The sequence below is a fragment of the Ruditapes philippinarum genome, unplaced genomic scaffold (assembly GCF_026571515.1).
Source record: "Ruditapes philippinarum isolate M1 unplaced genomic scaffold, ASM2657151v2 ctg5258_1_1_1_1, whole genome shotgun sequence".
NCBI lineage: Eukaryota > Metazoa > Mollusca > Bivalvia > Venerida > Veneridae > Ruditapes > Ruditapes philippinarum.
The window spans coordinates 46,126-58,591 of record NW_026854553.1 but is presented as its reverse complement, the minus strand read 5'-3'; the positions used below and the strand labels follow the sequence as shown (position 1 = coordinate 58,591).

The window sequence follows — 12,466 nt, the reverse complement described above, 5'->3', positions numbered from 1 at the left end:
CCGTTATGTGTAGCGTTCTAAGTTCAACGCAGGATTTATTCATTACACACATTCAGCAGTCGAGCGTTATTTTAACTACAGACCCATAGAATAAGCTGTATATGACGTGTGGAACATCTTACTGAAATACTTCTTACGTCGTTAAATATATGCTCAGTTGCAAAAGTGGGAACTTGGTTACTTGGAAATTCTCTATTCATAAATGACAAAATAGTGGCAAATTTGGAACTAAAATTTGCAGAAATATATTGTCCATACAATGATTTACTTTGTATTGAAACTTGATATTTATCAGAAGTTTTGGTTACGCGTAAATAGCGAAAGGGAAAGCTGAAATTTTGATTTTTGGGTTGTTTCGTTACGGAAGCATTAATCAGTAACTGTTGAGTCCATCTTGTTCATGGATCAACGAAAATGATCGAGACTGCATGGATCTGACGTAACGTCTTAATGAATTGGGTTCGAGTGATTTTCCATATCAAACGCTTTCGCATTTACCAAAAGACACAATTCTGCACCTTTTATTTTGGATCTCTGAAGTGTTTAATCGTAACCAAAGTTCTGATAGTAGTGCCATTATGTAGTCAATATATATCTGCAAATTTTGATACCAAATATGCTAATATTTTGTTTAAGTAAGCTTAAAACTTTCCTGCAAATGCAAATTTTCTTTTGTAACTCAGTATAGTTTGAAGGGACTGAGCTAGCCCTGTTAAAGGTAATGCGACTATAAGTTATCCGAGGACATTTTCAAAAGCCCAATATTTTATATTTTGGCATTTATCTTGAAGAATCTATCGTAATTTTGAAGAACAATATAATTATAATTAAGAGAACTCTTAGAAAGCATAACAAAAAAGTTATTTATTTAACATTTATTTTTTCCCTTTTCTCTAAAATACTGATATGTAATACTGATGTAAACATTTTCATAAATACCGATGTAAACATTTATATCAAATAAAACGCATACCAGATCTTAACAATTGTAAAATATATATAATTTATTGCTTTTTTTTCTCCATTTACTGAGTATATATCACATGTGCTTTTTAGTTCGTTGTTCTTTATTCGAAGTCCTTTTAACATTTCAAGTTTCATTTGTTTGAGAGTTCATATGTTTCAAGGTTAAGGGTTTAAGCCTCTTCCTCTCCTTCCTCCTCATCGAACTCGCCTTCCTCCTCGGCGGTGGCGTCCTGGTACTGTTGGTATTCAGAGACCAAGTCGTTCATGTTGGACTCGGCTTCAGTGAATTCCATCTCGTCCATACCCTCACCAGTGTACCAATGCAAGAAAGCCTTACGACGGAACATAGCGGTGAACTGCTCTGAGATACGCTTGAAGAGTTCCTGGATGGCGGTGCTGTTTCCGACAAAGGTGGCGGACATCTTAAGACCACGTGGTGGGATGTCGCAGACAGCTGTCTTGACGTTGTTGGGGATCCATTCAACGAAGTAGCTGCTGTTCTTGTTCTGGACGTTCAACATCTGTTCGTCGACCTCCTTCATGGACATACGTCCACGGAACATAGCGGCGACGGTGAGGTATCTGCCGTGACGTGGGTCACAGGCAGCCATCATGTTCTTGGCATCGAACATCTGTTGGGTGAGCTCGGGGACGGTAAGAGCTCTGTATTGCTGGCTACCACGTGAGGTAAGTGGAGCGAATCCGGGCATGAAGAAGTGGAGACGTGGGAAGGGGACCATGTTGACGGCCAATTTACGGAGATCGGCGTTCAACTGACCTGGGAATCGGAGACAAGTGGTGACACCTGACATGGTGGCAGAGACGAGATGGTTCAAGTCACCGTATGTTGGGGTGGTGAGTTTCAAGGTTCTGAAGCAGATATCGTAGAGAGCCTCGTTATCAATGCAGTATGTCTCGTCGGTGTTCTCAACGAGCTGATGGACTGAGAGTGTGGCGTTGTATGGTTCTACGACTGTGTCTGATACCTGGAAAATATCAAATGATAAAAACATAAGTCAAAACAATACAAAGATGATAAAAACATATGTCAAAACATTACAAAGATGATAAAAACATAAGTCAAAAATTACAAAGAGTTTCGCTTATCATTTTTGATACACATATTTTGAATAGTTTAGTCGATAAGTTAATTAGTTTGATTCGAATATTCAAGTCTTTAAACGAAATAATTATTAAGATTATGTATTATTTATTATTTAGTTACTAAAAGTTGTACATATGTTTGGTATATATTAAAACTTGAGGGGAATGCTTACTTTTGGTGATGGTACAACGGAGAAGGTGTTCATGATTCTGTCGGGGTATTCTTCACGGATCTTGCTGATGAGGAGTGTTCCCATACCAGATCCGGTACCGCCACCAAGGGAGTGTGTAAGTTGGAATCCCTGAAGGCAGTCGCAGCTCTCAGCCTCTTTCCTGACTACGTCAAGGACGGAGTCGACGAGTTCAGCTCCCTCTGTGTAGTGACCCTTGGCCCAGTTGTTACCGGCTCCGCTCTGTCCGAACACAAAGTTGTCTGGTCGGAAGATCTGTCCGAATGGACCAGATCGCACGGAGTCCATGGTACCTGGCTCAAGATCGACGAGGATTGCACGTGGTACATATTTGCCACCGGTGGCTTCATTGTAGTAAACGTTGATTCTCTCGAGTTGGAGGTCAGAGTCACCGTGGTAGGTACCAGTGGGGTCAATACCGTGCTCGTCTGAGATGACTTCCCAGAACTGAAAGCAGAAAAATTAATTTGGTCAAAATTTTAATTTCTTTCTCTTTTTTATATAAAAAATCACCTCTATAGTTTAGCTATAGGAGAAATCAATATATTTGTTAACACGGTATTTGACAGTAATGCTAAATGGCATACTATCAGATCAATTACAATATTTTTTTTCTATTTTGTATGTTGTTGTTTTTTTAATTAAATTTGAATACAAATATATATATATCACACTCGGCCAAACATATATATATATATCTTATTTCTCAAAAGTCTTCAAAAAAATTCAATCTTACACGCAAATACTTTTTTTATTGTTAAGAACAAACAATTGTTTAAACGCATTTCTATTGTGTTAAAAAATAAAAGTCGGCCAATGACGCGTGCTAACGAACCTTTTATTTGCGTTTTCAATATAAATTTAATGACATAGAACAACATGTTTGCCAACTCTTTTAAATAGTTAATGGATCGCATTTCCCCTAACCCCCCCCCCCCCCCAGTTGTTAATAAATGAAATAAATGAAATGTTAATAATAAAACCTTTTCTTTATTTTATGAATGATCTAAATTCTATCTCTAAATAGAAAATTCCATAGTTAAATTATCAATTGAGAAAGTTTATATGTAAACCGATATTTCCGACCCCCCGCCCCCACCACCTCAACCCTCACAAAACAAAAATCTACTTTAAACATTTAAACAAATAGTTGACTTTCTTATCTAATAAATAAAAATGTCACGTGAAAAAAGATAAAACATCTTGACAATTGGCGATAAACCTTTATGATGTAAAAGGCTATTTGATAAACTATTTATCAAATTGGCAAAAACTGAACTTTCATACTAACTTGGTATAATCTATACAGTTTTATCAAACAATTCAAATAATTTATACATTTTATCCCCGCCAATTTTATCAAATTTTATTTAATGAAAAATCGTTATCAATAGAGAAACGCGTACGATTACATGACATAATTTTGGTTTAAAAAAAAAAGTGAAACAAGCCGGAAGCAGTGGTTACGTGGAACTTTTCCATGGCAACCATACTAACACACAAAACGACAGATCATAAACACCCATGCATGTATTTACCAACATAATTTATGTTTGATAAAACAGTATCAATTAAAAAAAGATCTCTAATGATAAAATAATTTCATTAATTTTTGTTTGTACTGACTGAATTAAGTTATATGAATCAGAATCACATATTCTCATTTCCGTACTGATATTTGAAAGTAAATACATGTAGAATCATTGAAGTGTATGTATGTAATAAGTATTAACTGTCAACAATTGCACTTACAATGTATATAGTTTAATTTAATTACTTAGAAACTAAAAGAAGTTAACAAGTTTACAAAAAAAATTTTTGAAAGTCACATGGAGACAACATGTGTAAATCAAAATTACGAATTTCCTTTCTTGAAAAAAAAAACCCTCATTCTAAACATAAAAAGAATAATAGACAATATGAATAATTATAATTCAGTAGAGGAGCTTCATCAACAAAAAAATTGTCACAAGAAACCCCGTTACTTCCCGTACACGGTATAACGGAATGTGGTGAAAAAAGCATGATAAAAAGCAAAACATGCTGGTATCAGTGAAAAGATAGATAGAAGTTGGAAATGAATAAAAAGACTTACTTTAGCACCAATCTGGTTGCCGCACTGACCGGCTTGGATGTGGACGATTTCTCTCATTTTGATGTGTTGATGGTATTAAGTTAACCTAACTAATAAATGTTTCTCTCGATCTCGAGTTATTGCTGTGCGTACGGCGTGTTTAGATCGCACACGGGATATATAGCCGGCTGGGCCGAATTACATTATCCGTTTTGTGCACGACCGCCATGAAAATAGTTCCATCACTGGAAACTAATTTAACATTAAAAAACCTGTGCAATCAGATTTAATTTTATAAATTTATATGTTTAATGACAAATTTTAATTTTTGATAAGTTTTAATTTATATTTATTTTATTCAATTTATATAATTAATATTTGAACTACTTTTACCGGAAGGCGTATGAATACATACCAGCAAATATTTGTGTTATCGGTTGCCAATGGATTGCATTGGTCATGTTTAGACATTATTTATAGATTAGTGCGACAATCCAAAGATTATAACTTTTGTTTTCACAAACAACTTCGTTTCGAATGAATAGCAGACAATAGACATTATTTTGTAATCCGATTTAATAGAGGTTAACTGTAACAAATGCATAAACTTTTACTACCTTTCATTGTGTATTGAAATTGAAACGGTCCGTTATTGATAACACTAAATATGCATGTATACATGTTGTAGTTATGTTCGTTTGCACATAGAAATAATACTTTTTATTTATTTATTTTACTGAATTAATTATCTTTTCTCTTAGCTTAAATTGTGTGTTAAATTTTATGTATGTATATTATATGTATGCTTGAATAACATATTTCATAATATTTTGAAATAGATAAAAAAAATATGAATCAGAGTTTCAGACGGTTTCTCTAAAATTCTAAATACATGCATGTTTTTTTATATATATTACACACGGACACAAGCATGATTTTTTTTGCTTGAGAAAAAGACTTTACCAGGTCAATCATTATCATTTTTATCATCTTTTTTATCATCATCATCATATTCATCACAATGTCATTCTTATCTACTTTCACAGAGAAATGAAATTTTTGCCCATAAGATTTTAATCATTTGGATGACATTATTAAAAAGTGTTTGTCAATTTACAGATCAATTTTTACATAGATCTATTGCTTTCTTCAAAATACCCATGACTGTGATTTAGCTGTGTGTGCTTTTGGTCAAGCTAAAACAGAAACTTGTCAAGCTTAAGTATAAGGGATATTGGAAGATTTCATAACGTAATGAAATGCCAGTGACGTCATTTCAGCTCCCATAACGTACACTGCCGTCTGCATGAACATTCATATAGTAGATCATAACGAAAAGTTTAATATGAAGATAAAAAGGCTCTCGTGTGGGAAAAAATACATGTAGCATAAGAACACACTGTCAATTGCGTCCATCGTTCTCAAAAATCATTACAGAATAATGTTAATATAAATTCTTGATGAAGGTAGGACTATTGATGATCTTACGAGGCATTGTTATACAACGCGGCAATAATGTACATAATGAGATGTGAGCACGAACGCCACGTGCACACATGACTAACAAAGCTAAATTTGTGTTGAATATTTGATAAGGGTACTACATGGGGTATATAGAAGTTTTTCACGAGAATTATATGCCGTTATATTTGTGTAATGACTAATAAGATTTGCATTCTTTTTACGGCAAAATGTTTAGATTCGTGAAAAATTGACAAAATACATAATTTTCCGTGTTTCACGAAAATCTAATAAGCGTCAATCTGACGTCTGATCAGTAGAGGATCTTGTCAACTTTCTGCTTTCCTGAAATATATTTTGTGAAAGAAATAATGAAGCTGACACGTCTTGTTGGTATGATATATATAGGTAGATGTAGCAGGGTCTAACATACTTATAGTTTGAACAGTTTCTCTTGTTTACACCTTTTTTTTGGTATTGAATATCTTAGCACAAAATTTGGGTGAACGAGAGAAAAACTGATCGTAACACTTTTGAAAATAATGGATATAAAAGCAAGTCATCTCGTAACTTACATGTATAGACGTCTTTTCTACAGTATCTGACAAAATGTATTCAAGTTAAGCAAATAAATTTGATCAAGTCTAAATATTTTCCACCATAAGAGTATTATAGACTTAATCAACTTATCGAAGTCATGAATAAGTAATTAATCATGTCATGTAAATGCTGTTAAAGCATGTATAGTCACCTCTAAATTCAATACGCAGGGTAAAACCTTTTTTTCATATATTTTTAATCCTGTCCGGAGATTAAGGTCACTTTAGCCTTAACATGGATAAAAATCAAGTCTATATTATAATCGTAAAACGTTGAAGTGGGTGAGGGTTAGGGGAGGTGGGGGGGGGGGGGTGTTGTCGGGTGTGTAATGAAACGGCGGGGGGACTTGTAATACGGAGATCAAGTGAAAATGGGGTACGGTTCGAGGTGATATCGTCCAGCACATAATTAGATCAAGCCTCTTCTATACCGGCAAAATTATAGAAAAATAGTACAAAAAATGATATCCAAAACTGATTTGCCTCTGGTAATATTTACAAGTCAATAATTTATTGATATGTTTTTGACTGTGAGATGGTACCATTTTTCATGTGGTCGTGTTCTTGTGGTGCTTTTCTAACCTAAATTGTGGAGAAAAACTCTAAAAACGCCGTAGTCCCCAGTTTAATATCAGTCAGAGGCGGGTACCTGTGGCTGGGGTAATGAATTCGAGCCCTGTTCCCTTAACAATTCGGCCATGAAGACCCTACTTTTGTTGTTTTCGGTGAAAGTGCTTGGATAATATATAACAAAAATCTTTAATTTCATGGTCGAAAAGTTTCTTAAAAACACTCACAATTTCTCATTACATGAACTACTAGTATATTGTCTTAATAATCTTTAATTTCGCACTCTATAAAACAACTTTACTGCATGTACGATAACCTGTCCTTAAAGTACATTTTGTATTTCACTTTAGTTTAATCATATTTTATTACTAATATGTAATATGTAACATGTAAATATACAGAGAAACAAATTCATTTCGAAATAACAAAAAGCAAAAGGGTTGGGCCCGAGTTCTTACAACATTAGCGATCGGCCCTCCCTTGTAAAAAATATATTAATCAACATTGATGGCATTTATATGAGAAAATGTAACATGTATACATATAAAGCGACCATAGAAAAATCAAGACAGACAAACATCAAAAAGATTAAACCAATGTAAGAAGTAAGACATAATAAAAAAATGTATAGATTCTACATGTATTTGTATTTCACTCATATCTGTAGATACTATTTTACTTGAGAAATAAGAACATATACTTAACCACACAAGACATGCCTCGCTAAATGACATAACTTTATTCAAACAGGGTTTTTGAATAAAAAAAGGAAACAGACTAACAAAAGAAAAAAAAACGTAATCGATGCAACGTAGACATTCCATTCATTATTTGATCAAACTCTAGATAAATGCACGAAGAACAAATGAAAAACCCTGTGTTTAAAATGACTGAAGCTTATCATGTTAACAATTCAAATTATGCGTATTAATATAAAAGTAGTTCCGGCAGCGTTTAGTCTTGTCATACGAGATATTAAATAAGTCAAATATATAATTTCCGATTAATCTTAATTTTATTTAAACAGTCGATTTTATAGATTTTTTCATATAAAAAGGTACAAGTGACGTAGGTTGATTTATTCATATCATTGTTTGACATATAAAAATCTTTTTAGATCATATTCAAATATGAAGAAAACGTTTAAACTGTAAATATTTACTCTGTTTTATATAGTTGCTTTTAGTTTTTATCAATAAATCCATTATGCGTGATAGACATAGGTTAAGGAATTGATTTCGGTTAAGGATTTTACAAACCCATAGACGGATATGTCTAATCGAAATATTTCTAAAACACGTCATGGCATGTACAGAACAGATAATTCATTCAGGTTTTTTTATACAGACATACGGACACATATATTTGTCAACGTGAGATACAATAAGAAGGAAAATAAGCTAATATGTCTTTCAGTAATGTTTGATATTTGATATGAGCCGTGTCATGACAAAACCAACATAATGGGTTTGCGACTAGCATGGATCCAGACCAGCCTGCCCATCCGCGCAGTCTGATCAGGATCCATGCTGTTCGCTGTCAGTTTCTCTACTTGTAATAGGATTGGTAAGCGAACAGCATGGATCCTGATCAGACTGCGCGGATGCGCAGGCTGGTCTGGACCCATGCTGGTCACAAACCCATTATGTTGGTTTTGTAATGACGCGGCTCATATATGTAATTAAAAACAACTTATCATGCATTAGAAGTTAGTTGTCGTTTGCTGTTAAAAAAGAATTTCTTATTACATACAATGTATTTCATTTTCAGTGTTGTTGTTTTCCTTATGTTTCACTATAATAACGCATGACCTAATACAATATTTCAAAATTTTCTCCATGTTGATTTTGCTGCATGCTGTTTACAAAGTGGAAACGTTGAACATATAAAAGACACCGTACACTCGACAAGCTCATAATACTGGTGGTATCTGATAGCCTTAAAAGTATAAGTTGTGCAAGAGCAAATAAATTTAAAAAAGACTGCACTTGAACGTAATATTGTCAAAGTCAATCAATACTTCAATATAAACGTATATATTATTTATTTTATGACACAATCGGCAAACTGTGTTTATATCAACGTGTTTTTAACTTTTTATTAAACATTTTAAGGCAAGCAACGAAGTTCATATCATAGCAGAGGTCTCGGAAAAGGGTATCCCAAGGCAACCTTTAACTGTTTTTGAAGGTTAATTCCTTTCATTTAATTAATCCGTTAAATATTTAGCGCCCATTCGAACTCTTAAATGTCACACTGAAAGTTTTTTTTCCCTGTCTGATCTGAATTTCTTCTTAAAATGTTTCCTACATGTACTTGTTTTCAAAAGAAAACAAGCGCGTGTATAACCATATGTTTTTCTTTGTTTTAAATCAGTACGGTAATGACAATATAACGACACCCCCTCCCACCCCTTATTACTTAAAAGGGGCCTCCAATATTTTTTTCAGTAAACATAAAAAAAAATGCTGAGTCCGGGGTTTTTTCATTTTGCAAAGGGTAACACATTTTTCCATCAAATTTCCAGTTTTTTATGCCCAATCGTATAAAAAGATTTGACTATGTTTTGCTTTTCTTCCAAACCCTAAAAAAAGAAGCCCCGAGTCCAAGAATAATGTTAAATTTTCCAACTTTTTCCGCTAATTGCAAATTATTTGATATTTAACAAAATTATAGAAAGTCATACAAAATTAAATGTATTATGTGTGTATAAAAAAGTCATTCCTTACTGATACGGGGATTACATAAAAAATCAAAACAACAACAACAACAACAACAACAACAAATCATATCTGAAGAAAATAGAAAGAAAAGAAGTTAAAAGCGTAATGAATGGCCATCTCCCTTTAATCATTTAATGATAATGTTTGTGAATATATGTTTGATAAATTATTTTCCTAGTTCGGTGGTTGGTTGACGGCATGTTTTAGAATTGAGTATAATTCTATTTCTGTCTCAAATTATATATGATAATATCAAAAAGTTCTCTCAATTTTTATATACATTTTAAGAATCAAGAATCGTCTAAAAAAACTTCATAAAGTGCCGTTTTAATTGTTTTTATAACATGGCTACAACTTTAAAATTTTAGGCCACCAGGCCGCTAGATTGCCAACTTTACAAAAAAGATAAATCAAAAAGTTCTCTCAAAATGATTTTTCCGTTTCATATATTTTCTTAATATCAAGAATTGTCTAAAAAAACTTCATTAAAGTGCTGTTTTTGTTGTTTTTATAAAAACTCTACAACTGTAAAATCTTAGGTTGCCAGGCCAGTCTTTCTGAAAAATGTTTTTATGTACATTTCTAACTTTAAAATGACTAGATATGTCTTAATTAAAACTCGTTCCTTTGATAAACTTTGACAGCACTTATAGTACTGGCCGCTAGGCCGCCAGGCCGCCAACTTCACACATCTAATGTGGAGTGGTTTGAAGTTACCTTGTTTGAGTAATTGAAAATAATAATTAAATAAGGGAAGAGACCCATGTGGTGGTGATGTTGGTAGTTTTCACTCTGGATCACGGCAATAATCTATACTGAATTTACCAGACCACAGTTCAGCCACTGCGTCGTTCCGGGACAGGCTGTCAAGCAGTTTACCAGTAATAGTTTGCCTTCATTTTCGTAAGGAACTGTGACTTACGTACATACGAGAGCAGTGGTACAATGCGAATGACCGTTCACAACGTAAGTGATCATCACCTTTTGGAAATCGGACAAACAGTTTTGATGTGTGACGTTGATCTTGACCCGAGGAAGGTCAAATTTGCGCTGTTAGTGCACATCGTCTCATTATGGTTAACGTTTGAATTTCCTTCCACCGCTTCAAAAAATACAGAACGGACACGGAATTGCTAACAGAGGAATGGACGAACGGACGGACAGGTGCATCACAATATACGCCGACATTTTTTTCAGGGTATAAAATAATCAGGTTACACTTTAAAAAAACATATAGCTAAACAAATACACAAAAAGATCCTGAAAAGAAATAAATTATATATTTTGTGCAAAGACTATTTAATAAAAGATTCTCTTTCGAAGTTTGTATTTAAAAACTTTGGTATACTTTATAGTTTTTATACATACATGTATTTCTTTTGTATAAATCTTAAATCTACATATTAAGTCAAAGTAGATTTAGGAAATCTTTAAACGGAGATTATGGACTTAGTATTAAATATTAATAGTATTTGTTTAGCCTGTACTGGAATGTGTTTGAAGTTTTAATCACAGTTTTTTAATCTCGTGTCCTAAAGCAGATATTTCACAATTAATTCTTAAAATATTTAAGAATGTGAGTGCCTTTTAAATGGCATAACCATTCAACCACTAATATCAATTTTTTTAAGCAATAGGCAATGTTAAAGGTTGTAAGAAATACAGTACTTAATCAGTTTTCAAAATCTCTGCTATCAAATTGCTTTCACTAAGAGATACATGTACTAAAACAAGTAATATTCAATTGAAATACACATGTACTAACGTATTCCTTACCTGAAAACATTAATATGCTAATATCTTTTAACTGCCGAGTGAAATATCGGACTGACAGTGCACGTTGATGAGAGAATAATAATAATAATAATAATAATAATAATAATAATAATAATAATAATAATAATAATAATAATAATGATGATGATGATGATGATGATGATGATGATGGTGATGATGTTTAGGTGGGCGGATTGTGTTGGCTGGAAGAGTTAACCAGTTATTTGTCGTGTAAAGAATATGGTTAATTACAGAAGAATTACCAGAATAAATGTAATAATGAATATGATATGAGATTTCGACTTTGCTGTTGCTTATGCAGACAGATTTATTTATTTGAACATCAGTATTATTCTTGTATTTTGTTTGTTTGTAACAGTTGCTATAAAGTATAATTTAACTAAAAAATGTTAAAACATATTTAACTAAAAAATGTTAAAACATATGCAAAGCAGAAAATGAATCTCGACAAAATACATATAATGATGCATTAATTATTGCGCAGGTTTCATCAATAACCCATACAAAATTTGTGTCAGAAGTGGGATTCGAACCCACGCCGGGAGAACCCGACTGCGACCTGAACGCAGCGCCTTAGACCGCTCGGCCATCCTGACTTATGATAGTGAAGTATTAATGCGCTGAATTTATTCAAGATATAAAGATATATTATATTTAACAACCCAATAAACACCCATAGCCTATATCTTTTCAGTAAGCTGAGTAGTTCTTTTACTGATGAGATTTGATAGGAATTTTAGCAAATTTCTGATGTTTAAGTTAGCCATTTTATTCATGTACAAAGACATTACGTTACTTAAATACTGTTATATGCTCACTTAAAGTGCCTTGTTATTTCTGACATTTCTTAATGTGCGAAAAAGTGCCTATTTCTGTGTGGTTTTTGTTTTTTGCTTTTGTTTTTGTTGTTATTGTTTTTTGTGTTTGTTTTTTTTGCCCGCAAAATCAAGTAGAAAGACCCTGGCAAAATGAAAAGCGTTT

The 12,466-nt window shown here is 33.1% G+C and overlaps 1 protein-coding gene and 1 non-coding gene across 2 annotated transcripts; both read right to left on the bottom strand.

Annotated features, from left to right (window-relative positions):
* Positions 1-860: 860 nt before the first annotated feature.
* LOC132740444 (tubulin beta chain-like) lies at positions 861-4,518 on the bottom strand. Its single transcript, XM_060728348.1, has 3 exons — positions 4,357-4,518; positions 2,244-2,708; positions 861-1,952 (listed from the first exon to the last, which is right to left on the bottom strand). Exons 1-3 carry the CDS (start codon positions 4,411-4,413, stop codon positions 1,137-1,139), a joined length of 1,338 nt encoding a protein of 445 aa, XP_060584331.1. The 5' UTR covers positions 4,414-4,518; the 3' UTR covers positions 861-1,136.
* A 7,479-nt stretch (positions 4,519-11,997) lies between these two features.
* Trnal-cag (transfer RNA leucine (anticodon CAG)) lies at positions 11,998-12,081 on the bottom strand. Its single transcript has one exon. It is a non-coding gene; the product is annotated as a tRNA-Leu (tRNA).
* Positions 12,082-12,466: the final 385 nt, after the last annotated feature.

Bases quoted from the DNA above. Each gene is read 5' to 3' on its own strand.
- LOC132740444 (XM_060728348.1), bottom strand. From the start codon at position 4,413: ATGAGAGAAATCGTCCACATCCAAGCCGGTCAGTGCGGCAACCAGATT. The intron at 2,709-4,356 runs GTAAGTCTTTTT...TTCTGCTTTCAG, and splicing joins GCAACCAGATTGGTGCTAAA to TTCTGGGAAGTCATCTCAGA. The intron at 1,953-2,243 runs GTAAGCATTCCC...GATATTTTCCAG, and splicing joins CCGTTGTACCATCACCAAAA to GTATCAGACACAGTCGTAGA.